Source organism: Sander lucioperca, chromosome 11 (genome assembly GCF_008315115.2).
Source record: "Sander lucioperca isolate FBNREF2018 chromosome 11, SLUC_FBN_1.2, whole genome shotgun sequence".
Taxonomy (NCBI): domain Eukaryota; kingdom Metazoa; phylum Chordata; class Actinopteri; order Perciformes; family Percidae; genus Sander; species Sander lucioperca.
Window position 1 is genome coordinate 21179450 of NC_050183.1, and position 27169 is coordinate 21206618.

Genomic DNA, 27169 nt, shown 5'->3' on the forward strand with positions numbered 1-27169 from the left:
GGTTCAGGGAATGAGGTAGTCAGTGAGTGATTTAATTGCAGGAGCGCATATGTTTGCAAGCCGCATGTGTGTGTGAGAGAGCCTTGTTGCCTGTTTGCCTGAGAGCGATAGTTTTTATAGGTTTGTGTTGTGTTGGCAGGGACACTGTGAATTATTTCTCACAATGATCCTGATCTGTGGGTCCTCTGTTAAGGCTGAGGGATTGTAAACCTCGCCACTGTGCTTGTCTGTACATTATAAAGGAATGCTACCGATGACCGAAGGGACTGCTCACATAACATACAGATGCCATTACATAACCAAGTTTGCTGCATTGTGTCAACAAGACAAATGACAGTCTGATTGCACGGCACTTTCCGAACTCGGAACAAGATGGAAATTTTCTTCTTTAGGCAACAACAGAAAGGGAAGGAGCAAAAAGTGGGCTCCCTGAAAGTGTTTGGACTGTAAATTTGTGCTGCAAGAGGTAGCCACACATCTTTGTGATTAGGTAAACCTCAAAGGCCTTTCATGTGAGCAATCTGTAAAACCTCAGTGGGCACATCCTGTGAGGTATGCAGCTCAATCAAAGGCAATGTGTCCTGCTCAACCTCTTATTAAATACACTCGATTAAGACTTATTTCCAGCAGCTGTGCAGGAAAGTTGTGCAGGAGAGCCATCTACCTCCAGATAGACACGCTTTTATACTTCTTTGTGTTGAGATATATGCCTTTTGTGGATACAAGTGAATACTTGGGAGTGTTTGTGTATATTTGGAAAATCTTCTTAGCTAAAGTGAACATGTTGCTCTGAAATATTTTCCAACATCTGCCGCCCATCAGGATGTCTGCTTTCTGAGCCACTGCTGCATTCCTGAGCCACTCCCTCTACCTGGATCACAAAAAGAAACCTCTCGGTCGTTGCCCCTGAGCTCTGCTCTCCCTACCCCAGTTCAAACTCCCTGTAGGTATTTATTTATACCAGGTGCAAGCATCTGCCATGAAATCCTGTGTTTCAAAAAGAAAAATAACAAACATCCTTCTCAGACTGATACTTATTGTGCTCTTTAATTAAGCATTTCATATTCATGGGTTTTTAGGTACCTTAGGGTCATAAAACCTACAGGCTTAAAGCATGCAGGACCAATCTGAGCTCATGTAAACATAAGTAATGAAAACACTAGAGCTGGAATCAAGTGGTGTTTGTGACAGTAGCAACACACTGTTTCAGTAGCTGGAAAACTGAATTAGAAGTTTCTATGACCACAGAAGCAACAGAAGCTAGGTTCCCCCTGTTTCCTGTCCTTCCCCTATTTCTACCTCATAATAGTATTTCTTAATGCCTGTTATACTGAAACCTGAAAGACAGACTTAAGCCCTTTCTACTTTGCATGGCTGTTTACAACTATTTAGCAGACCCCTGCAGTTTAAGAGCCAACAGAGGCCAATGCAACTAATTCACTTTTAAAGGCAACTGCTAATGAATTAGGTCAATTTGGTAGTGCTAGTCCGCTGTGAAAAAAAGCTTACCCGGGAATGCATTCTTTGTATATAGCCCATTGTATACAATAATAGTCATTGTCCCCCTTGCATGGTGTCTAATCCCAGCCCATTCAGAGCAGCACTTAAGATTCTTGGCATACTCCCATACTCATTGCTACTCGTGGATTTAATCTTTTTTTTCCCCCTCTCAGAATCAGTCAAGTGTATGGCTTAGCCAGATCAAATGAAAGCAAGCTAGCTCGCTGCAGAATGGCATTCCAAAGCACAGAAAGTCAGGAGAGAGCCTCCAAGGTTGTGTTATATAAGAACAGATTGACCCTGCTCAGTCTCTGTCCGTCTGAGAATCTGTTGGGTTTAAAGAATGATATAACAGGAGGACTTTCTTTGGAAATAGTGGCTTTAAATGTCCTCCCCCTGCCCTGTGCACGTGAGCATTGTACTTTGTTTGCACCGTTCTGCAGAGTAGTTTGAACAGACTGAACTCAGGCAGTGTCATATTTCATAAATAAATCAGTTTTATTTGTGGCATATAAAATTAAATCATTTTTACACTTTATTCCAGTATGACACATAATATCCAAATAAAGTAGCTACATTTCTTGATAAATAATATTAATAACAATAATAAAAACATTCATTCATCCTTTGACATGTTTCGCTTTGTCTTTTTTTCATGAAGGGAGTTCAATAGCTGCCACAAAACATGAACAATAATGCCCACGTCAGGAAGGAATGAAACCACACACTTGTTAAACAAGTCCAGAGGTTACATTGCGGTGTGTTGTTCTTAAGATACAGGATGGTATGCTAATTGAAGTTGCGTATGTGCATATCTACATATACACACACAAGTCTACAGTCTGGGTCATGTCTGATGTAAAGGATCAAAATATACACAGTGAATTGATATCAGCGACTAACATAAATGTACAAATATTAATTACATATTGCTCCATAACGAAGCTACTTCTGATGCTCCATTAATATGAAGCAGTTCTTAGTTAAGAATGCTGATGTAGTCACAGCAAACAGTGCACTTCATAAAGTCCTCATGATGTAAGCCCACAATTCCTTGGGAATCTAGTTACAACAAGAAGCTGGTAGTTGATTTATAGTCTATTTACACCCCTGCATTCATCTGGACTGCCATTGGCTGCCAGTGCTGCGGATCATCTCTTTCTCTTGCTGAGGGGTTTGGACGTTCTTTGCCAATCAGTCTCTGAACTTGTGGATGTCGTTGGAGAGGCGGTAGAAGGGGTAGGAGGCTTCGTTGGCATGGGGACAATTGTAGGTGCACTTGCAGGACTCGATCATCATAATGTTCTTGTTGAAGGTCTCTCCGTCCTCGCAGAGGAACTTGACACGGATGGTTCTGGTGTCATGGGGGCTGCAGCAGCGGCCATCCACGCAGGCGCCGCAGTACTTTGGCCTGTACTTCTTCAGGCTGGAGCAGCCGGCATAGGTGAACTTCACCGGCTGGCTGGACTTCTTGGTTCTGCTGCACTTCTTTCCTTTCTGCAGAGGAATAAACAACAAGGAGATGGAGATTAGTCATGCACTCAGAGTCACCAAATGATGCATTTACAGTATCATGCAGGTCTCCATCATATTCAGTCATGGTGGCTCAAGCTTACCTTCAGACTAGAGTAAGGTGACTGGGTGCATGGCCGCACTTCACAGATTCTTGTCTCCTTGACCAGCTTGCACTCGCTGTTGTTGTTGGTGACTCTGGTGGAGATGCCTGTTCCACAGCTCTTGGAGCACTGGGACCAGGGTGTGGTTTGGACAATGCACTTCTGGTTGTCAAACATGTGGACTTCAGGCTGTGTTCTAAAGGCTGTGATTAAAAGAAGAAATAAAATTAAAAAAACAAAACATTAGCATCTTAAAATCCTACATATTTCAAGATATTCTATTTTATATCCAGAAAATTTCTAGGATGAAAAACAGCTTTCTTACCAGCTAGAGACTTGAGTCCTCCCTTCACAATAGCAATGAGCTCGTTCCTATTGGTGAGGTCTCTTTCCGACTCATCAGTCATAATGTCTTTGCCAAAGATCTTCTCCAGGATGTCTTTCTCCGTGCCATCATCACACGCCCACTCTTCACAGCACTGGCCTGCTACCTTGACCAGTCTTGGGTTGGCACAGCCCAGGTTGGGCAGGGAGAGCTCCTGCGGGCACAGTGGGACACATCCCACTGCCCCATCGATGCATGTGCACTGGTGTTTACAGTTGGGCTGGAAGCTCTCTCCGTTCTGGTAGATCCTGCTGTTGTACTCACAGGGTCTGCCCTCTGACTTGGCTGCAAGGGGAGAAAAACAGGAGGAATGTTATTCTTTCCTGCTCTAAACGTCTGCTGAACACATCACATGGCTGCCAGGTAAGGATCAGTTAAACTGTGAAATTCTTCAGGCTGCCTGAGGAGTCTCTTTCCCTTCACAGTGGGCTGTCTGTACTTTGAGGTTTAGTCTAAGTTTCCTTCTATCTGCATTCCACAGTGCTGAAATCACTCAGGTCTACTGAATTAAAACACACCTTACTTAAAGAAAAAAAAGACTAATTCAAAAGCATGCACATGTGGAGCTGATGGTCTTTATACATACCTCGGCAGATGCCACGAGTAGTAGCAGCAGCAAAGCTGGCCCCAAAGTTACACTCCAGCCCTTTAGTGTGGTCACAAGGCTCGGTCAGGCTGCAGTCCTCGTTCAGCTGCCTGGCGCAAACTTTGCAGCAGCCGCAGCCGTCCAGGACGATGCTCACGCCGGGTGCGCACTTGGGCATCTCCACAGGACACTCACACACGGAGGGACAGGAGGAGGAGGAAGAGAGGACCTGTACAGCCAACAACCAAATCTTCTATTAAAGACTGAAACTTTTAAGTCATGCCACACAGCATATCCCACAAATATCGAAAAGCTATCCTCATTTTATCCCGTTTAAAGAAACGTGCTCATGTCCCTTCTCATTAGGCTAAATACAGGAAACTCTTTCAGATTGAAATAGAGAAATGACTCACCAAATGAAAGCTTCCAAGGAAGGTAACGACAACAGTAAGCATCAGCATCTTGGATAAAATTTCTTCTGCGTGTTCAAGAGGAATCCTGGTCACAGTTTTATGAAAAGTTTGTTATAGTCTTGTCTTCAGAGGAGTCCTTAGGTATTCCCTCGCTCAGTCGTCTTGTCTTGATTTGTTGCTGGTAGTCTCTGGTGTTAGAGGCTCCTTTAGAGTAGTTGAAGCTCTCGGTAAAGCGGTTGCAGTCTGCTGAGGTCCGGCCACCTCCGGCCTTTTATACCGTAGTGGGAAGCTGACGTCGTTCCTGGGCTGCCTGCTGAACTGTTCCCAAACTATGCCAGGAATGTTTCTCGGCGCATTTTCCATCCAAGACCTAAGCTCCACCCTGTCTAAACCTTTCTCTTTTTTTCTTTCTCAAATGGATTTTCCCCCCCTGGATCCCATCTGAACACACTTTTCCGTCTCACATTTTTCCCTTCTTGTTTATCCCCCCTTTCATTTTCTTCCTCTGCTCGCTTCTCACATCTATCAACTCAAGTTCAGAGGACTTTTCTGTAGAAGTAGTGGAGTTTAGGTGCTTTATTGTAACTTTTTCCCCCTGTGATTATATTTTCACTTTATAGACAAATGAGTGAAAATTTTGGTATAACTTCTTGGTTTCAGTGCGTTCTAAGTCTTTAAACGGTTATCATGTGATTACAAACATCACAAAACATGCCAAAGAATACCCTAAAGTAGCGTGTAGAAAACGTGCCAAAAAATAAGGTGCCTTTAAACTTATTTCAGTATCACTTATACAGTGTCCCCTTAGAAATAATGGACTTCTTGTCATTTTTGTGACAGTAATGCTTTTTGCTGATTAAAACAATTAGTTAACTACAGTTTTATAGCATGTTGCAGTGGCCACGTTTAAAATAGCTTTAGGTTTTTTTCTCTTTGAGTCTAAAGGTGTGGGCAGAAATACGTTTAACAGGGTCTATTTCTGGCTTTCCAGTGCCTTCAGAGGAGCTAAGCGTTTCCAGATGCGCACCAGAGCTCAGACGTAACAATATTGCCATATTTGGTATGGCAGTAGCCTACATTATTAACATATTTCTCTCCCTTTGGCCAGCAGACCACAAAGCATTCCTGACAGCTTAAAGGCTTGTTAAATATGTTCTTCATGCAGGGAAATTCCTTTGCATTCATTCCTTGAGGCAATTTGACTTTTCACGCAATGTGTCCATCACGTTTCGGAGGGGGGAAAGGGGGTCCCGTTATAGGTAAAGTGATTCAATTTTCCACCAGGGATGTTGTGGTGTTGATGGGGGGAGACAAATTGTTGGTCTTTGTTTCTCCTTTTTTTTTTTTTTACATCGGGGGTCTCAATAAGTCCTCTCCACTGAAGTTTTCAAATTATTCCGATTGATGAAAACTTTCACCAGATGGAAACGAAATGCGTAAAGACGCATCATAAAACCATTATTATTTCCATGAACGGCTGGCAGATTCCAAAGTGGACATTTTGCATGCGGGCAGATTGTTTATTTGTGTTTATAAGGATCGGACATTTCACGTCTCTCTCCCCTGTGACTCCGTGTAGTTTTAACATGACGATACACTGAGACAGCAGCAGTGAACAAGACGACTGGAGAGCTTCTCCGGTGAGTTTGGACTTATTTTATTTTCTGTTTATTCTGCGGACTGTAGTTGAGACTCGGATAAGCAGCTAGCTTGCAAAACCATGAATCATCATCGTGCTCCCGTAAAATGAATATGAGTCATAGCAGCTGAAATTGATTCTTAACAGATTCATTCAGTAAAGGTTGTGCACAGGTTGAACACTGTAGCTTTTTAAAACTTTCTCCTGGCGGACTTTCCGGGCTTGTGTTGTAGATATTTATGTTTTTTTCTATAGCCTAAAGAATGACCAATGTCCAAATGCCAGTGCATACTTCTCATATGATATTAATATGATTAGCCTACATTGTGAACAGATCCATATAGCCTGTGTCTGTGTGAGATTTTCAACTGGAGGCGTGTCTATGTGTGCGCGCGCGTGTGTGTATGTGTGTGTGTGTGTGTGTGTGTGTGTGTGTGTGTGTGTGTGCAGCCTATTTGGATAGGGGGTGTGTCTTTGTGAGTAAATGTGCAATGAAGTCTTGTGTGTATTTCCAAGCTGCATTATGCTAATGGATCCCCATTTGCCTATGTTAATGTCAAATTTAAGATGTTAAGGGGACACTATTGATTTTACACATCAACATCAGTTTGCTCCTCAAGTACAACTATGAAAACAGCTTTAAAAATAAATATTTGAGAAAAAAAAAAGGAACCTTGTTAATGTCATCATCTCAGTTTCGGGCTTGGAGACTAAAACATTTGTAACAGAAAGCATGTGTTACAAGAACTGTGGCCATGGAGTTTATAAAACATGGGCATTTATCAGGCAGCGATAGTTATAATAACATGCTAATGGTTGCATATGGGAAATGTAGGATGCAGTATTCTTGGAGATTGATCAAGGCACCAACAGTTGGAATATCTTGGCTGTCGATTTTGATCATTTTTACCTTACTGTCTCTCACAAGTCTCCTAATTTTGTGGAATTGCAATACCAAATTGGTGGAATACCCCTTTAATGTCTGTCGCTGTTTGGACAGCAGGTCTTATGTCATGTTTTGTTTGATTGTCCTCTACTATGATGACCTAAAGTCTCTCCAGTGTGTGTACGTGCATACTGTATGCGAGTTCACATGCGTGCGTATGGCCGCATGTGTGCATCCGCCTGTGTGTTATGGTGATAGGAAACAGTGTTGTCATTGTACGTCAATGGAGAATAACACGCAGTAATCTTCATTCCTTAATTACCCATTTGGTTTAGGAAATATTCCAAAAGCTGGACATGCTTCTCCATGTTGCAATTGCCCTGGCATAATAGTTTCCACTAAGGCTGTCTGAGAACCCTCATCACACACACACACACACACACACACACACACACACACACATACACACACTCCCCAAAATGAGGAGGGGGTCTCTTTCCTTTACAGAAATGACCTTTGGATTATGCTCACAGCTCTGTAGCATGGTTATCTGAGCAGCTCCACAACCTCCAATCTCTCAAAAGGTTCACCAAAGTTTGAGAGAGATTATTGCGTGTTGTGTTGTGGCTCAATGTATTGGAAACTCATTGTCAGATCCCACCAGGGGCACTCACAGTTGAAGAGACAGCGGCCCTCAGAATTGGTGCTCAGGAAGTCTGTGGCAGGCAACCCTCAGCCTCCCCATTTATGTCCAAGTGACAGATGGAACAGAACAGGATGGCCCGGCATGTTTAAACAACAGATTCCATTGTAGTATATTCAAGATAAATGTCATAACTGGTATGCAGTGTGTACTGGTAACACTTCCTTTCTCTGTCAGCGGATGGAGCAGCAGGAAGTCTGCTGAGTTATGGCCATTCTTCTTTTGAAGTAATGTAGATTTAAAAAGGCAGAACTCTGTTAATCATAGGTTCACGTCTATTTCATTGGATTTGTAACATTTGCTGAATCTTTAAAAGGAAAAAGGCGCAGTCCAGGCTTGATAGATTTGTTCAGCCATTTTGTCTTTGTTATCTTGGCATAATTAAATGAAAAGGCCTTGAGTGAGGAGGGCTGTTTCATAATCTTGTAAAAGCACACTTTGTTGTGTAATTTCTTCCCCCAAGATTATTATGTCTAAAGCTGTGACCATTTTTACTTGAAACAATTCCACTTCTGTCTGATCTTGTGCATACGACCAGCACATGGCTATAGCATATCTCCCGTTAGTGATGTTCGGGACATTTTTTGACATATACTTTCACTGTGGGTCTGTTCAAAGGGATTGTAGGTGGCACTACTCTGTATTGTCGCCCAAAAATGAAAACCGGCAGCTGATTGGACGAACACGTCACGTGGGTCTGGTTTCTCCGGAAATTCAAAGACAGACTGTCATGGCTGCTTGTTCAGAATACGATCTCATATTGTACTTAAATAGTTCACCGAAACGTGTTTCTGAAAACATTTTAAGCGAGAAATAGGCCATGCAGTTGCTGAATCTGTCTTCATTTCAGATCGACAAAGGTCAGTTTAAAAGATTTTCGTCAGATTTTGAGAAACTCTAGTCACGCTCATTCCGCTCCCCGTTTCCAGGTTAGCACTCTACCAATCAGATGGGTCATTTGAGTCCAACTGCTGGCAGTGCCTGCCCCGCCGATTATACATGTCAAATCGGCCAAAATGAAGGCCAACGGCTCCTCGGACGGACAACGGCATGGAACACACCGAACAGACTCGATTCACTGACCTCGCCAGACTGTCCAACGGCCGATTATCAGCTTGGTGTGTCTCGGACGTTAGATAGCTGAAAAACAGCTTGAATCGGACACAATTGTGTTAATTAAGTTAATAAACTTCCCTGACTGCTTAAAGTTAAATATGCTCTGTGCACCTGGTGTAATCACGCATGTCACTTTAGACGTCTAGGATCTCATCATGAGTCCAATCATACTAGGCAAGTAAGAGGTGATGCTTTTTGGTGCCGCTTCATCTGCAGCTGGAGGATCGTGTCTGCTTTCACTCATTTCTTTTATAGTTGCACAATGTACCAGCCAGGTGTGCCTGAAGTATGAGGGCTTTCCTTCATCTAAAGTAACCCAAATTCCTCAGCATGGAGAGAGAAAAGAGAAAGAGAGGGTCTTTTCTTGGGCCACGTCCATCCATGATGAGGAATGATGGAAAAGAAAGAAAGTCTGGGTGGGGGCAGGTGTTAGTGTTAGGAGGAGGAGGGTGGTGGTGGTGGTTGGCGATCCTGGCTGGAGTGGAAAAAGGAATGTGGGGCTCCTGGAATGTTTAGAGCAGTCAGGGATAATTGAGTGAATTTGGAACAAGAAAAGACAAACCGAGGTCCCGCGGTGGAAGAATGTGTTTCTGGGACGTCTGAAGAAACATTCCATCCATTCAGACAGTTTCAGGCCCAGAACCTTCCTTAGATGGCACCGTAGGGAATATGAACCCCCTCCCTTCCTCCGCCTATACACACACACACACACACACACACACACACACACATACTAACACTGCTCTTCCTTTCACACTCCTTGCCCTACTTCTCACAATGCAGGACAAGCAGACATCCTCCTTTATATATATATCCTTTGTCCTTGAAGTTAGTGTACATTATTTCATAAAGTCTGCGAAGAGTTGCAGTTGCATATGTCTCCAAATTCAAAGGTTCAGTAATAGAGATGAGCTCAGTCTTTCTTTCTTGCTTTTTACTTCTAACAGTTGAGACATATTTTAACAAAGCATAGGAAACAAGTGTGTATACATCTCTTACTCTGATACTCAAACAGTTGTTATGCCCTTAGCTTTATGCAGATCCAGATACGACAACATCCTTGTTTTTGTTGTGTTTGCAGTAATGGTAATCAATTTCATTCATTTTGTCCTCTGGGAAACCCATTACAAATATAGAATTTCCTATGTCCATTCATTCTTTAAGTCTAGGAGGTTCCACCATTTTTGCAGGCAACCAGTAAAGGCTGACATAGATACTACTTCCTCTATTATCACACCAAGATACAACCTAAAATGTCATATAGTCAATGTCAAGTCAATATTTCCATAAAACCAGAAGATGTGTGAATGATTGGCATCCATGTACCAACACAACCTCTAACACTGCTGTTAAGTATGAAATCCTTTTTCTTAATGATATTGTATTTTCATATTCTTAACAAATTTAAATCACTCGTTTTAATGTGTAGATAAAGCAGATTTCAGCAACTCAAAGTAACCTTTTTCTGGACAGCATTTTATATAAATCTTACTATTAACAGCAACATTTTCTAATATCGTGGTCAAAATACAGACGTCACTATGTGGATTGTGGATGCAAACTAAATTACTTTTTTTTTTATTAATTGACTAATTGTTAGATCTAATCCATATTGGGTTTTTTTTTTTTTTTTTTTTTTATTGCTTTGGTCTAATAGATTGCTAAATATTTAAGCTGCATGTGTAATATATGGAGAAATAACGGAATTCGTTCATGAAAAGAGTTTGGCTTGCAGGCTCTGCTTTGCTGGTCCTGTGTGAAATGGATTGAGCCATTACAGGTTCAGTGTGTTTCGACTGTCACTTGTTGGGCTGAATGCCTCACTGACGGCTGACAGACTCGTAAGCTACACGTGATGGTCGGTGCGCGTCACCGAAGCGCTGTCGCTCGCCTGGAGACTGGAGCAAGGCTGACTGACACTGTGTGTAGCAGACTACTGTAAATAAAGAATACAAACCCAACAAACTAGCAGGGAACAAATAAGCAAGCCAGGCAGCATCGGGTTAAGTGATAGTAGTTTCTCTCATTCATTCGTCGAGTTGTCTACTAGGGTGTTTTCAGTCCTTTTTTTCTGATTTGAGCGTGCCAAGTAAAGGGAAAGCTAAACATGGCTGGTTTAATGGTAGGTTTTGGTCATTACACCCACGCCATCGTCCGGGGAATCCCGGCGTCCCTGGCCAAAGAAGCGCTCCGGAGCAGCCAGTCGGAGGTGGACGTGGTCAACGCGCGGAGGGAGCACGAGGCGTACGTCGAGGTCCTGGGGACGAGGCTCGGGCTGGAGGTGGTCGAGCTCCCCGCGGACGAGTCGCTCCCGGACTGCGTGTTCGTGGAGGACGCGGCCGTGGTGTGCGGTGACACGGCGCTCATCACCAGACCCGGGGCCGAGAGCAGGAGGAGAGAGGTAGGGAAGTGGCAGCTTCCACAGCATGATTCAATACACCGAAAATAAAAAAATAAAAAGTTTGATTTGAAAGTGGAGAGGAAGGCGTCCTCTCCCCTCGTTTTCCTGGTGTGCCCACTTGGCATGCAGTCAATTCTGCAGGGGAGCATGCTATAGTGATAAATAAATACATTGTTATGGTGGCTGATCTATGTGACAAGTCTGTAGGGGATTATTAGCAGGGATTTTAAATGATGTTTCTTGTAAAGGCAAGATGTTCCCCTCGAAGTCTTTGAGTTAGTTCATAATTAACTGACTCCAGCTGTGTAATACTAAAGTTAATTCTACAAAAATGTGTCAAACTTAAGTTTTAGGAGGGTTTATCCTGCATGAGGTCTACATATCTGAAAGCTGTACATTTCACCACCATGTCGTGCCATATCGAGATCCCATTCTAACCATATTTTGTGCACCAACCTATTCAAGGAGATATGGTTATTAGGTATGAGGCAACGCCCATTTGAAAAAAAGACAATGCTTTTTTAAGATATATAATATGTGCTTGTGCTGCACTATGCATTTTCGCATTAAGGCGACATTTTGAAAAATATTAATTTTCTTGCATGTTTTTCTTTTCTTGGTAATGAATGTACTATTTGATGTCAGTTGTCACTTCATATTGTATGTAGGCTGTCAATAGAAGTCATGGGATGTGTTCAAAGTACCCTAGAAGGACTTAATTCATAACAGTTATTGGCTGATTAGGATCATGACAAGACCTGAAGAAGAAGAAAAAATAAAATATAGACTTGTATTTTATGAACGGATAGGCTTTATGACTGCTGAAATTAATGAATCAATACATTTTTTGAAAACAAAACAACTGTGAGCGCACTGGTTTCCTAGTGAGGGCAGTAGGGTTGTGTGTGTGTGTGTGTGTGTGTGTGTGTGTGTGTGTGTGTGTGTGTATGTGTGTGTGTGTGTGTGTGTGTGTGTGTGTGTGTGTGTGTGTGTGTGACAATGATTGAAATGGTAGGACGGCTTCTGTGAAAGCCCCTGTCATATCACATCAGAGTCACTTTACTTGGCTCACTGGTGCTAATGGTCCCCAGCCCCCACTGGCTGCAGGGATACTGATTGGAAAAAGTCGGCGCTGCTACCTTCACCCACCGCATTTCATTTATTCTGAACATGCTACAAGTTACATTAGCATGCACATGTGCACACGCAATCAGCACTCTCCCAAAACCCTTTCTCACATTTAAATTGTGAGATTTTTCATATTCATAAAGAGATAGAATTGATTTGGTTTCTTGCCCCTGCTCTGTTAATAAGGCGTCAGGTGTGATGAATTATAAATTGGCAAAGTGTGAGGTACTAGAGACAAAATAATGGTTTCAAAAACAGGACTGTAAAAATCACAGATGGATTCCAATTCCAATTGATTGTCTCAGGCAGAATTATAAGTGGTTATAAATGGATACTTTTGTTCATAATGACATATGTGCTGTGAAAATGACATTTAATTACCGTTTTATTGGGAGTTAAGTACTGGCCTGCTGGATGCACTGTGAAAAAACAACAAAATGACCTTTTCACTTTAACGTGAGCATAAAGGCGTTTTTGGGAGAGTGATCTTTTAATGATTTAATCTTTAATTTAATGATATAATATTAGTGCCTTTTGCTTGTACGCAGCTGAAGAATAATGTATTGTAACCACACTCACAATTGTGCTGCTCATACCACACAGTATAATTCATCATAAGCACATTATTTAGAAGTATTAGTTCTAGCTATCAAACCTGAGATGCCGTTTGTGGAGATGCAGAGATGTATCACTGTCAGCATCACAAAAGTACTCAATAGTTACAGGTGCTATAGACCTCAACAGTCCCGCCCACAGCCTACTCCGGAAGTAAAAATCTCATTGATTTTCTCCAAAAGGATTTAGAATCTCAGTCATAATGTCTAAACCATCCGAGGTAGACTGACCCCGAGCTACGTGGTTGTGAAACGAAGTTTTCTGCTCCTGTAGAAGCTAGAACTCCGTATGAAATCAACCTTGTTTTAAGAAAAACATGTTTTATCCGCGATCTCATGGAGAAAAACTACACTACACACAATCCTAAGCGTAACAGCAACGTCTCTGATTGGTCCAACTCACTGTTACCATAGAAACGTTTACCATACCCGCGAAACCGTGAACGGCTAGAGCAAGCTTCTACCATTGAAGTCTATGATAGTTTCTGTACACGGTATTGTACCTTTGCCTTTTTTGCTGTTTTCAAAATGTTTTTTGCACCGAATCAAATGTGTTATGTTCACTATTCATCTCGTAGCTGGTTGGCTTGGTTCCAGACTTCAAACTCTATATATAAGCAATTTTCAAAACGTCAATGAAACAATTGAATGGGGAAAAAACACTTCTGGAGTCAGAGCCGTAAAAAAGTGGGCGGTCACTGTTGAGCTCTATTGCTTTTAAAACAGTAGCGTAAAAAAGTTTTCTTCAAACAATTCCCAGGCGTGCTGTTTACAACAGCTGCCATGGCAACAGATGAGGTGCAGCAATCAGCAATGCAGGAGCATGTCTCTCACCAGTCGCTTTGCTTGCCTGAACTTCCCTCGTGTGTAACATATTGTGAAATAAGTATAATGCTAGTACTTTGCTAATGTTATTGTGAGTTTAAGAATAATGCTTACACTTACAGTGTGAGTGCTGCCTCATTCACCTACGAACAGATGGCGCTGTAATTGTTAGGTACATATTTTTTGAGCTGAGAAATTATGGGAAGTGGGAAACATCAGTTTTTAGTCTTTTTTTATAAGCCCTCTTGAGTAAAAATCATTTTGCTGAACTATTGTGTGTGATCAATCACTTCCTGTAGACATGGCGGATGCTTTTCCTTGCCTGTTTAGTCAGTTACAATTATAGCATAATGTTTGAGCATAAAGTCTTCAGACATGCCTGTGTTGAAATAATTAGCATCTCCCATTCCCTGGTGGTTGAATGGTTAGGGTTGATTTTCCTCACATGGTTACCTCAACATCCTTGCATGTACAGCATATTCGGCTGCACCACAACATCTTAATGCTGTGTCACTAGTTCAGTAATAGACTGACTCCAAGAGAATCAAGCTTTTTTTTCCTCCGGAATAAACAAACATCTTGGGTGACTTTAATTGGAGGAGTCTGTTTTCTAACCCAAAAGATTAATGAGAGACTGTCAGGAAATGGCTTTTCTATCTACTGCATGGTTGGCCGGGGCCTTGTCTATTTCCTCTGCCTTGATTCGTATATTTTCAGCCCTCTCGTCCTTCCATTTATTGCTGCCAATTGACTGCCAAGATGTATGAGGCAAGATTCAGTTGGTTTTAGTTGCAGTTAGAATATCTGGTTTGTCATTAACATGAGTGGTTATTTAACTTTTGGAAGCCAATTTGGAGTCATGCAGACACTAATGTACTGTAGGAGCAAGTGAGTAATTCTCTAATCTTGATTTCATAAAGACAAACATGAATGCAGCTTACTTTATCATTAGCCAGAATAGTTATGTGCGCTGTCAGTAAAACCTGGACTTTGTCCAAATCCTTTGGACTGTCAGGGGGGAAAAACATTCTAAACGTTAAACTCTGGTCAGATAGTGTGGAGTGCAGGTGTGCAATGCAGCAGGGAAATTGATGTGGGAATTCAGTGGTGTTCTTATCTAAGTTGGGAGGAATCACTTGTTATTGTTTATCACTTTTTTCAGTTTTTCATGCTGTGGGATTTAGTTATTGGTCTATTGGCCTTATCCATCAGGTCTGCTTTGAGTTTCCCTTTCTTCTATTCCTCTAATCATCCTGTAGACTCACTGCAGGAGAGTGGCTTCACACGATTTGATCATTCTCACCTCTGCCTTTAAAAGGTGAGGCCACTACTTTTTTTGTAATTGATTGTATCCATTGTAGATCTCATTATTGTTCAACTGCATAAGACCGTATGGAATGGAAGAAGATACATAAACATTTCTGAAAGGTTGCAGGAATCTGATCCATTAGGCTGTGGCTTAAAAGCTTTGTTATGAGGGGAAATGCTAGTCTAAATGGACTGCATGATTGTTCGCTGCAGACTGAAGCATTGTCTAAAACACTCCGACAAAGAGCCAAAGTTAATTATTTCAGAATACTAAACACTAGTCTGATATGCGGAAACTGTTAACCAAGCTGGATGCAGAGCTGCAGATTGTCAGGTGACACTTACTGTGAACTCATTTAGGAATCATAATTAAATGGCAAAATTAGAGATGCACCGATTACAATTTTCTAGGCCAATTCCGATTTCCGATTTTTCATTGAGTTTGACCTGCCGATTCCGATTTAATTTTTTCTAACCACTTTACAGCACACACACAGATATTTAGTTTCTATCTTTTCTTTAATAGAACATTTTACATTTTGCATAGAACATAGGGGTGGAACGGTACATGTATTCGTATTGAACCGAAACGGTACGGGCGTCTCGGTTCAGTGCATGAATTTACACGGAGAATACACGGTATAAAAATAGATAAAACTTGCGTGCAAATTAATTAATGTAATGTGGAACTACTGTTACATACGCGTTTCTTAGGGACACCTAATCTGTAGCCCCGCCTTAGCTCTGAAGCTCCTGAGCTTTGCCAACACGTCAAGTCGGTCCAGTGAGTCCACACCAGAGCCATGTCTTTCTCCATCACTCTGGTCCACACGAAGCAAACCAGTCCCTTCCATATACAACCAAACACGGATGTACTGTAGCTGTATCCCTTCTTGCCTCGAACACAAATGGCTTCCAGGCCAATTTGCTTCGTTGTTAGCTCCGCCGTTAGCTGTTAGCTCCGTCGTTAGCTTCGCTGTTTGCTGCTTGCTCCGCTGTTAGCGTGTGAAAGCTAACGCCACAATTCGCCAACTGCTCTGTGTAAGAAGCTGCTCTTTTAACACCCCTGCTCTGTGCATTCACATATGAGAGCAGCGCTTGTCTCCCATATCACACTACTAGCTAGCTGATTGTCTTATTTTGTTTACAAGTTCCAGATGGAGTCTGGAGATGATGTGGAGTAGCCTAGGCTACTTATTGTTTAGGCTAGCTACTGTTTACATCTTACTTTATACGCTTCTGGCTGTTGCAGCTAGCTCAGGGGAGAGACTGGATGACACTAGGTGGTACAGCCTGAGACATGCACAATAAAAAAAATTGCCTTCTGCATTTTTGTTAAGCTTTTCTCTCCGTTGTACCGAACCGAACCGTGATGTCTGAACCGAGGTATGAACCGAACCGTGACTTCAGTGTACCGTTCCACCCCTAATAGAACATAGAACATTTTTTGAACAGATAATCGATCACTATAAAATAGAACTAGGCCTATATAAATTACTCCTGGTGTGGGAAATTCACACACATCTAAAGTGCAATGTTATGGAAGAACCATTTCCTTCTTTTCACATCCAATATCCAACTAAAAAAAGGTGATATATTTAGCTAAAACTAAACTTCTGTATGTCTGAAAACAGGTAGGCTAATGGTAATACAATAATATATAAATAACAAATAACAATAAAACAAATATAGCCTTGCAGTATAAAGATATTTCTCAAAACACACACACAGGCCTATTGCAATCACTTGTCACTTGTCGCATGTAGGAGAATAGCGCGGACATGTGCTTCACACGCAAGCGGGCACGCACGCCAACCGGCGGAAAAGGGAGAGAAAGGAAAAAGAGACTGTCGCTCTCCGAAGGATTACTAGCCAGTGGAGATCGCGTGTGTGCGTCCTTGACAACTGTAAGTCGTATAACTTATGCTGTCAGTTCATTGTTAGCTGGTGATTTCGTTGTTTGTGTTCTTCACCTGCTAGCTAGGTTGCATGTGGCTGTTGATTCGATATAATGGCGATTGTTGAACGCCCTTGCTCACGTTTGTATTTTATGTGCATTATTTACATGCTAGTTACACTGCTTTAAGATAATGTAATTAATAGTGAGTTTATTGTTATTATTTTCTAGCCTATATATCATTCCTATGCATTGTGTATGGTAGCCTTTACAATGTTATTTATTTACAGCATTTGACCGGAATAAAATCTGCATATGTCAGACCGACCGGCTGGTCGCCGGTCATGGCCGATCACGTGAACATCGGCCAATTCCCAGACACCAGCCGATCAATCGGTCCATCTCTAGGCAAAAGTATAGTATGCCTCAGTTACTTTGTGATGAAATGATAAACCAAATATTTTTCTTAATCTTGAGCTTTTTCAGAATCGAGATAAAGAAAAATTCCCCAAGGCAGACAGGAATGGATTCTTAAATACTGTTATGAGCTTTGAATGTTTTTCATGGCCCCATGAATCATACGTATAGTTTAAAGTTTCAATTTGACAGCATACAATTGTTTTCTTATTGTACACAGCTACTCATTGCAGTGTGATGGGCAAAGGGACAGTTTCAAACACATCTGATGCACATTTAGATTTTTCAGCCTGATGATTAACAATACCCTAGCTTTTGGTTAAAGTTGACTATTAGACTACGTCTATAACGTTAAATGATTTCGTCTGGTGTTCACAGACAGATGATGTTGTCTGATTACAGTCTTGTCTAACAAAAGAGATTGCATTAAAAACCGACATCATTATGTAAAGGATGTTACCACGTGAGCTCAGGAACACTTCGGAAAACCATTGTCAGTTAAAACAGTTCGTCGCTACATCTACAAGTGCAAGTTAAAACTTTACCATGCAAAGCGAAAGCCACATATCAACAACACCCAGAAACGCCGATTGCTTCTCTGGGCCCGAGCTCATCTGAGATGGACTGACGCAAAATGGAAAAGTGTGCTGTGGTCTGACGAGTCCACATTTCAAATTGTTTTTGGAAATCATGGACGCCATGTCCTCCGGGCCAAAGAGGAAAAGGACCATCCAGATTGTTATCAGCGCAAAGTTCAGAAGCCAGCATCTGTGATGGTATGGGGGTGTGTCTCTTAACCATTAATTAACCATTAATGCTGAAAGGTACATACAGGTTTTGGAGCAACATATGCTGCCATCCAAACAATGTCTTTTTCAGGGACGCCCCTGCTTATTTGAGCAAGACAATGCCAAGCCACATTCTGCAGGTGTTACAACAGCGTGGCTTCGTAGTAAAAGATAGCGGGTACTAGCTTGGCCTGCCTGCAGTCCAGACCTGTCTCCCATTGAAAATGTGTGGCCAGTATAAAGTGCAAAATAGGACAACGGAGACCCCAGATTGTTGAGCAACTGAAGTCATACATCAAGCAAGAATGGGAAAGAATTCCATATACATAGCTTCAACAATTAGTGTCCTCAGTTCACAAACACTTATTGAGTGTTGTTAAAAGGAAAGGTGATGTAACACAGTGGTAAACATGCCCCTGTCCCAGCTTTTTTGGAATGTGTTGCAGGTATCAAATTCAAAATGAGTGAATATTTGCAACAAAAAAAAAAAACAATAAAGTTGATCAGTTTAAATATTAAATATCTTGTCTTTGTAGTGTATTCAACTGAATATAGGTTGAACATTTGCAAATCATTGTATTCTGTTTTTATTTACTTTTTACACAACATCCCAACTTCATTGGACACAGTGAATTGGATTGTTAAGTATAGTCACTGCCCTGTCTAGATGCTCTGATGCAAGTTTTGAACTGCTGGCACTCTTCATGCCAATCAAAACAAGCAAGTTTTTGCTTGCTTACATACTTTATTGATAGTTTTTCAGCACAAACTCAGGTAAAAGAGTTCATGTGTCTATATCCCTTTATATGCGAGAGGGTAAAAGATTATAGGCTTGGGGTTTTATTGTAGTTCAGCCTGAACTAAAGGGACTACTGGGGTTGCTGGAGTCAGTTAAGGTAGCACAGAAATCAGGGCAAATTAAAAAATGCAGCACAATGATTTATCAAATACTTTCCATTGATTACTGTTGTTAGTATTGAGCATTTTATATGCAAATCTTATGTACTTTTGAAGTGGAATGTATCAAAAAGTAGGTTACAATTCTGCTTTGTGACTGAAAGACAGAAGTGTTGGACAAATGTGGCCAAAATGAGTTTTCTCCACAGGATACCCAGGTTCACTCACTGTGACAGAGCGAAGACCAATCACAGTCAAACTGCTGCTTCTCCACATTCAGACCAGGCAGGTAAAGGGCCAGTATACATAACTCTAACTCACGTATCAAGCAATGCAGACATCAAAGTGAAAAAGGCAAAGCACACATACTTGTATGAATTTTTTTTTTTTTTGTGATTTCAAAAAAGGTCTCTTCCTTCACCAGCTAAAGCCACACAAATTGCTCTTTGTGCTTGCTTTTTGCAAGACGTGGTGTTTAGAGCGGGCAAAAAGGTGAGCCTAATTTTAAACCAAAACTACTTCTAGAATATTCCTGCACCGCGTAATCTGCATGAATACAACTTTCACTGTGTCAGCTCACCACCTCAGTCCAAGCAGGTTGTCTGGAGCCTTGAAATGACCAAAACAAGCACATAAATTAAAATTGTAAGTGATGAAATTAGCATTGCAACTGCAGCCAGCCTTGTATCTGCATGTTAATGGAGCCCACAAACAGATAACTTCTGGAGAGAATTTTTGCAAGTGAGTTGTATTAGTTTTCCTTCAGCAGAAGTAGTTTAAGTTTGTTCTTTGAGAACATTGCATCATAGGTGATTGCTGGTTAGTGCTGTAGGATCAGGGCAGGTATAATAAAAAAAATGTATGTCTCAATAAATGTTGATTAGGTTGGAGGGTTTGCACCTGTCAAACTTCATCTCTTCAATAAATATTATTTACAGACACATTATCTAGTGGGTTGATGACATACTCAAAAACGACAAGGTGAAGGAACTGCACAGATGCAACACTGGATTCTCCTAAGTTTTAAATGTTTCAGGGTTTAAACCTTAAACCTTTGGAAAGCTTACTCAAATACTGTCGGTCTAGAATGAATAGCTCTGAGATTTACAAGAGCTCAATTAGCCAAGCTGTGAGGATTTTCTGTAAGTGTTCTTGAAATGTGTTTTTGAAAAAGTACAGCACTTTAAGAAATAAACTCAACTCTCAATCCAGCAGCCATGACAAGTAGTGATTTTGCTGAACTGATAAACTGCTTCATATAATTCCGGCTGTCTCCCAGTAGCTGCAGTTGAGTGACTTTTTCCTCTGTATTTCAGGTTGTGCTGGCAGTCTCTCAGTTTGACAGTGACGACATACTTAATTGCCTAAAAAGAAAATCCCTTTCTGATCCTCACTTTTAACCTCAATATTTTTACTGAAGCAAATAGACCTGAGTTCAGATCAATTGAACGGGGCGGCGATGTGTGATTTAGCTTTATCAACTGAATGAACTTCAGTTTAAGTCCACCATGAAATGATTACTAAACCTGCCACATTTTTACTGGTACTGTTCAGACACTGTTTAGAATTAAAGTGTAGCCATTATCTGTTTTAGAAGTGCCAGTTGAGACTTACTGTGTCTTATAATGGTACGCTGCTGTAAGCAGTTACTGTAAGTTAAGCTCTCTGAGCCTGGAAAATAATGGTCATTAAAAAGTGCTAGAATCTGTCAAAACAAGTGTAAAAAGGTGTCAATTTAAGTCTGGAGACAGGATGGAAAACTCTGCTTCAGACACAATATTTAGGTCATGTTTTTATAGACGTAATATTTAGGTTCGGTCCTCGCAGTTTATATGTCCGTGCAGGCCCCTTTCTGGTCATGCCTCATGTAGCTGCCCCCAAACTAACACCAGACGCACAGCAGCCCTGTTTTGACTGGGCGGCCTGCAGTTGCAGATTCCTTCCTGTCCTCTTGGCTCTTATATGACTTCTCTTACGGAACCGACCTGGTTTCCTTCAGGGAGGCTTGACATCCACGTGTGAACAGAGGGAGAAGGGTGAAACACCTGGAACCCGCCAGTAGCATGTGGGCCAGGGTCAATGTGCCTTCCCCAACTGTCTGTCACATTCCTACCACATTTAACCTGCCCTTCCGCTCACTGTTTGTCTGTCTGACTCCTCGTCTGGCGTGTTCGTTTGTAACATCGCAGTGCTGCTTCCTCTCCCATCCTCCGTCTGTGATTCATTTTCTTACAAAGTATATCGAATCATGATGTCTTCCAAGGTCTTACTCAGGTTAAGATGATTTAATTTACATTTAACAAACTGAAATTTAGGCCACAGATTACCCACTCAACAATGTCAATGGCCTGCCAGTGAAAAAGTAAGAATATCTGATTGACTGAGCAATATAGGTTAGTCTGCTTTTAGTCTCGCATTTCCAGACCTTCCTCCACAGCTCTGCGTAGGAGGGTCTGGCGAGTCCACACAGCATTCCCTGGATGGGAGAAAAACGCGCTCTGATTTAATGGCATTTCTTTAAACCAATCACAATCGTCTTGGGCGGCGCTAAACGCCGTATGGAGCAACGGCGTCTCTGCAAAATAGTCTCAGGAAGGGAACTTGTTTTGGTGGAACGTGTATGTGCAAAAGTTGTTTTAGTCGTGCAACAGAAAACTCAGATTGGAACGATAGGTCAGCTAGCTGTCTGGATTTACCTTGCACAAATCTGAGAAAAGGTTAATCATAGTCCTTATAAACCAACCGTAATTTAAAACTCCAACACAAAGGAAGCCCAAGGCAAAGGATATCCGGCCTAAATGAGTGAAAAAGTCGGCAACGGAGCAATTTAGTCTGCTTTCAATACAGGAAGTATAAAATATATTTCCAGTAATATGATAATAGCAATAGTAAATTACTGTGCTGCTGAGATGTTATTTGTTGGCATGAAAATGTACTCACACATTGAAAACACATTGTGAACCAGCAGTGGAAACAAAGTCTTTGCATTCCACTATAAACAGTTTGGCAGTAAGCCAGACATCTTAAACTAGCTTCTCATACTTTGAGTAGGACCTTTCCTGTGCTATTCTAACTTTTACATACCTAAAACAGAATAAATATATATATTCAAAAAGGAATATTCAAAGGATGTAAATTCAGTAGAGAAAAAAGGCGCAGATCCAGTTGCACCAGATTTTTTGAAGTTCGAACATAGCCTTGTTGTAACTTAATTGTTTAGTACATTGAGATCGCGTGGATAAAATGGGTTTCACCACTCAAACTAGTTCTTAAATATTTGTTGTCACTAAATACTTACACCCAGTAACAAAAGGTAGCTTTACATGTACAGTACATGACCCGTTATAATTATGGCATACGGTTGACACACTTAACCTGACTCTTGATAAAAGGCTGTTTAATAGTGAAGGGTAACTGTGAAGATTTATACCAAGGCCGCCCAATTTGGGGCTCGCGGGCTAAGATTGGCCCATGCTCGCTTTGTTTTGGCATGCTTATTCTCCTCTTATTTTGAAAGTGCTGTAAAATCCTAACCGTAATGACTACGAAACATACATTTTGTGCAGCTAAAAAGTACTTAATCTGAGTTTTACGGCAATGTAAAGCACAGCGCTGGTAAACTTTCCTATTAAATTAAATATATAAGTTTTATCTACGAAGAATTACAAGAAGTACGGTATTCTTTAACATCAACATTTTATTTTTGCCCCATTGCCTTCCATCCAGATACATTTTGGCCCTTCATATAAAAGAATTTGGGCACCTCTGCTTTATACCAACGCCTTAGACGAAATAACGTGAGCGAAGTTAGTGTAATCACACATTTCAACTGCATTATTGTCACTAACTCTGATACACATATTTCTTCATGTATGCATATCTAAATAAGTCATTTATAAATTAACAAAGGGTTAGCAGTAAGGTTTAGAGCATAATATATTGTTAACCACTCAAAACTGTTATTTTTAGCAGTAATGTTAAAGCTTGTGATGCTACCGGAAGTCTCTGTTCACAGTCTCTGTTTTTTTTTAAGATTATTTTTTGGGGCATGTTTGGCCTTTATTTTGACAGGACAGGAGCTCTCCCCCACCCTGCTGTCACCTTGCACCCTGCCCCCTTTTTGCCACGGGTTCACCCACGGCAACCCCACCAACCCAGCGCGGTGCCGCAGGCTGCGAGACAGCTGTGGGACTCTAGTGAACAGGAACTCCTCTCAGCCTCCCAGAATGACCAGGTCACGCTCAGCCGTCACCGTGGGTGTGTGAATGTCTGGTTTGGTATGTGAGACGGAGCAGTGGAAGACATAGGAAGTGGGCCAGGCGTGGTGGTGTTGAGAAAAGTCACGCTAAGGTCAGCGAGGGCGCAGCATAAGCTGACACAAAACCCCATTTTCCACCTGATCTCTAAACGCTTTTTTATGCTTTTCTTCCTTTTCTCTTTTCTTTCCAGCTTTCGCCTGCTGTCTGAATCAGATTCATAATTGTGCAAATACAAAGTAACCTAAGAGGTGACACAGTAGATTATGGGGAGACATGGCTCCCAGAGACACATTTGTAAATGTGATTTTCTTCTTTTTAGAATGAAGAAATTTAAATGCTATTTCAAGATTATAAAAAACAAACATAAATGCTAAGCAATGGATTGCTCTTTTTCAGGGATGTTTGTGTTTTATTGAAAGAAAGGGCGCCCTTACCCTTCTGTAGTGGAGCAAGTTGTTTGGTAATGTTTCACCTCGGATCGGAAATGATTGCTTTCAGTCTTGGGCAGAAACTAGATCTTTACATCTCAGACTTTATTTCATCTAGTCTGAAGGGCGGCCTCACTGACCTTTGATTCCTATAGTGTTAATGAGAGTAACTAAACCCCTGAGCACCTGTACTTCAAGACATAGCTAAAGAAATGTTTTGGGATTTCTAAAGCACATATTAAAATAGTGACAACAGCTCTCAAATATGGAGTTGTTAATTTGTCATTGGTTGCATGCTTTGGGCATCTTGGCATGTTGTATAAAGAGTACTAACATGTTGTTTGAAGGCAGATTATGCAACAAACACCTCTAATAATGAGAACTCGGTGGATGCAGTAGGATTGCATTTATGTACTTAGTAGTGGCCCTCACTTAACCAAACACATACTTTAGTAGTAATACCATGATTGCTCTGTGAACATGGCAGAAACCAGTCAAGACTAATTGAGATAAATTGCACGCTCCTATAATCGCTCTCTCTCTCTCTCTCTCTCTCTGCCTTGCTTCTCTCTCTGTCACTCTCTGACTTCTCACTCCCTCCCTCGTGTTCTCACTCTTAAAAAACAACACACTCCCTGAGAGATACAAACTGTCAACACCAACTTTATTGATTGCTGGAGATGCAGAGCCAAAAAGAATCCCTTACATCTTGCAGGCTATAACCATCAGTCTCTCCTGTCAGTCCAGTTGACAGTTGTGGTTAAATGCCCAGTTTTTTTTCTGCTGCCACCGAACAACAACAGTCTTAACAGCCATAATTTCATCTCAAGGCCTGTTGATGGGATTTGGCTGCTGCATCTGGTGCTCAAAATGAGCAATACCTGTGCTGAGGAAAGTGTGCACACACTGTCCAATGCCAAAGCTATCATGCTGATGTCAAGCAGCTACAATGTTTAGTATGTTCACCCTGCTTAGTTTAGCGTGTGAGCATGCTAACATTTGCTAATTAGCACTATACACAAAGTACAGATGCAGATGATGGGAATGCCATTAGTTTAGAAGGTATTTAATCAGAAAACTGAAAAAAGTTAAGGGATTGTGTAAACCACATTTAATGACAATCTATCCGGTAGATGTTGAGATATTTCATTCTGGATCAAAGTGGTGGATTGTCGATCCACCACTATAGCGTGACAGACCCACGTCTCGGCTTTTTTGTATTACTCCAATTTGCACACTGACGACAAGCAGTTTTTGACTGACGACAAGCAATTTTGAGATGTCACCTTGGGATGTGAAGAACTGTGAGGGGATTTTTTTAAGACCAATAGATTGATCAATAATGGAAAGCACTCGGTAGTTGCAGCAGTAACCGTGTCTGTCTTCATGCTTTAAACAGAACACTGAAATGCAGATGTTTGATTTGCTGTTTGATGAAGATGATATGGTCTATTAAAGTAGCCTGGAAATGTAACTGAAAAGTTGAACACGAAAATGTTGAAAATGCGTCTGGCCTCCACAGTGCTGTAATTACAGGTGTGAGCCTGTCAAAACACTCCTCATATCCTACTTGTAATTATCACCAGGATGTTGACGTGATTGTGTTTTTCCCCAGTTGGCAGTTTAAATTGACAGAGCAATCAAAGGAACCCACCATCAGACTACTTAGTTAAATCGTCTACTTTCCAATGAGCTCACGCTAGCTGAAATAATCTCATTCTGCACACGATTCCGACATGTAGTGTAGGCAGGGCTCCGTGCAGTGTTGATGGAACCTGGTTGAAACTTGGTTTAGGCACTGTGTGTCTGTGTGAAACAGTGCAGTCCTCCTGGTGACTTGGAGCTACATCAATAGTAGTAAGTAAGCGATGAAAACGTTGAACAAGACCAATTGTATTGTTACAGTAAAAACAATGGGAATAAGTCACAAGTTGAAAATGTACTTTTAAGAATCTCAAACTAGTTTTGAAGTAGCACTTTTCCTCATGAAATTGATCTGAGTCTTACTGTACCTTCAGGCCCTCCATGGCCAAATTCAGTTTTTTTCTGAGCAAACTGACTCGGAGACACTGAGCAAATTATAAACTCTTTACCTCATATTACTTGAAGGGGCTAGGTTTTGTGTTTACTGTACATGTCAAGATGAAGCCAGCATGAACCAGACCCCTGACGCACGACAACCCACTGCTATGATGTCCACATCTGTTTCAACACACACATCTTCAAATAAACTTTTAGTCATTTACATTATAACTAGTCTTTGTTTAAACCATGAGCAACAAAAAAGAAAGACGCGTCGCAACAGAGCTAACACATAGTGGTATGCATATGAATCTGTACTAAATTCCACACGTAGAAGAGCTCTCACCTGCAGACATACCTGCATTTCACCCACCAATCCCCATCTATCGTTTTTTTGCTGATTTAGACAGCAGGCACACACTCAATCATGTCAATTTCGTGTCTAATTGTTGGATGGCGTCCTGGGAAGACAAGCTAAAGCAGCGCTCAGTCATATGTTGTACCTCGCTGTAGCGGTGTCTGTCGAAAGATGCAAAGCCTTCTGAGCACTGCCCAGAAAAAACATGAAACAAAGGCAAAACCACTGTTTTTGCGTCTGCTCAACTCTATCAGCACAAAGCCAGTATTGTCTCAAAATTATTTTTCTGATGGGAACATGAGGTGATTTGTCTCTGCAGCACACTCCAGTGTATACTTTACTTTAGTCCCCTCATCATTTCTCTCCTATTGTCTTCTTGTTTCTTGCCTGCAAAATGTTTTCCTTTTTCTCTTTCCCCAACAAACCTGTTGTAGTGCTTTAGATTTATAGAGATTCAAGCTGAAAATGACCAGGAATCAATCTTTGTATTTTTTTTGACATTCACTAATCACAAACGGATTCTAATTCATCATCAGTGAGAATACTTTTTCTTTGATGCATGCTTCACATGTCTTCTTTTAATTTTTGGCCCATCCATCACAGCATGAAGCAAATATTCCTGTCAATGCATGAACTTCTTCTGCTCTCTGTGGCGTTGGAAAGGCCTACTCATCGCCTTTGATGAAAGTGATATATCTCAGACGCTGTTTTCTCTTCAGAACCGCCCTCTCTGAGTTAGCATTTCTGCTCCATCATTCAGTCTGACTAATGCTGTTTGTTTGCAGAGTAGTTTTAATTATGTCAAAGTACAGGGCACTCTTAAATTGAATTTAACAGTGAGTGAATCTTTGCCAAAGTAAATCTGTGAACAATTTGAAGTAAGCGGGATTAACAGAGGCCATGCTAATGATCCAGTGATTTAGAGGATTCAGGAAGACATTGTTCATTATCCACTGCATGCTCTCTGCACAGAAGAGTTCATA

The 27169-nt window shown here is 41.3% G+C and overlaps 2 protein-coding genes across 3 annotated transcripts in view; one reads left to right on the forward strand and one right to left on the reverse strand.

The window, feature by feature from the left end:
• Positions 1 to 2012: 2012 nt before the first annotated feature.
• Positions 2013 to 4768, reverse strand: ccn1 (cellular communication network factor 1). Its single transcript, XM_031283968.2, has 5 exons — positions 4501 to 4768; positions 4088 to 4316; positions 3442 to 3786; positions 3117 to 3319; positions 2013 to 2997 (listed from the first exon to the last, which is right to left on the reverse strand). Exons 1-5 carry the CDS (start codon positions 4546 to 4548, stop codon positions 2695 to 2697), a joined length of 1128 nt encoding a protein of 375 aa, XP_031139828.1. The 5' UTR covers positions 4549 to 4768; the 3' UTR covers positions 2013 to 2694.
• Positions 4769 to 5643: 875 nt separating this feature from the next.
• ddah1 (dimethylarginine dimethylaminohydrolase 1) overlaps positions 5644 to 27169 on the forward strand; it is a 78625-nt gene continuing 57099 nt past the window's right edge. Inside the window, exons 1-2 of one of the 2 annotated variants that reach the window (XM_031284032.2) lie at positions 5644 to 5759; positions 6107 to 6140. Coding sequence is in view for 1 of the 2 variants with exons in the window: in XM_031284031.2 (XP_031139891.1) it covers positions 10952 to 11245 (294 nt within the window). In the remaining variant the exon portion in view is untranslated. Of the gene's footprint in view, positions 5760 to 6106; positions 6141 to 10655; positions 11246 to 27169 lie in introns of those variants that run through there. The other variant, XM_031284031.2, reaches the window with a different exon arrangement.

Excerpts from the sequence above, each read along its gene's own strand:
- ccn1 (XM_031283968.2), bottom strand. The coding sequence starts at position 4,548 with ATGCTGATGCTTACTGTTGTCGTTACCTTCCTTGGAAGCTTTCATTTG. Across the intron at positions 4,317-4,500 it reads TCCTTGGAAGCTTTCATTTG|GTCCTCTCTTCCTCCTCCTC; the intron begins GTGAGTCATTTC and ends TTGGCTGTACAG. Across the intron at positions 3,787-4,087 it reads TACTCGTGGCATCTGCCGAG|CCAAGTCAGAGGGCAGACCC; the intron begins GTATGTATAAAG and ends CTCCCCTTGCAG.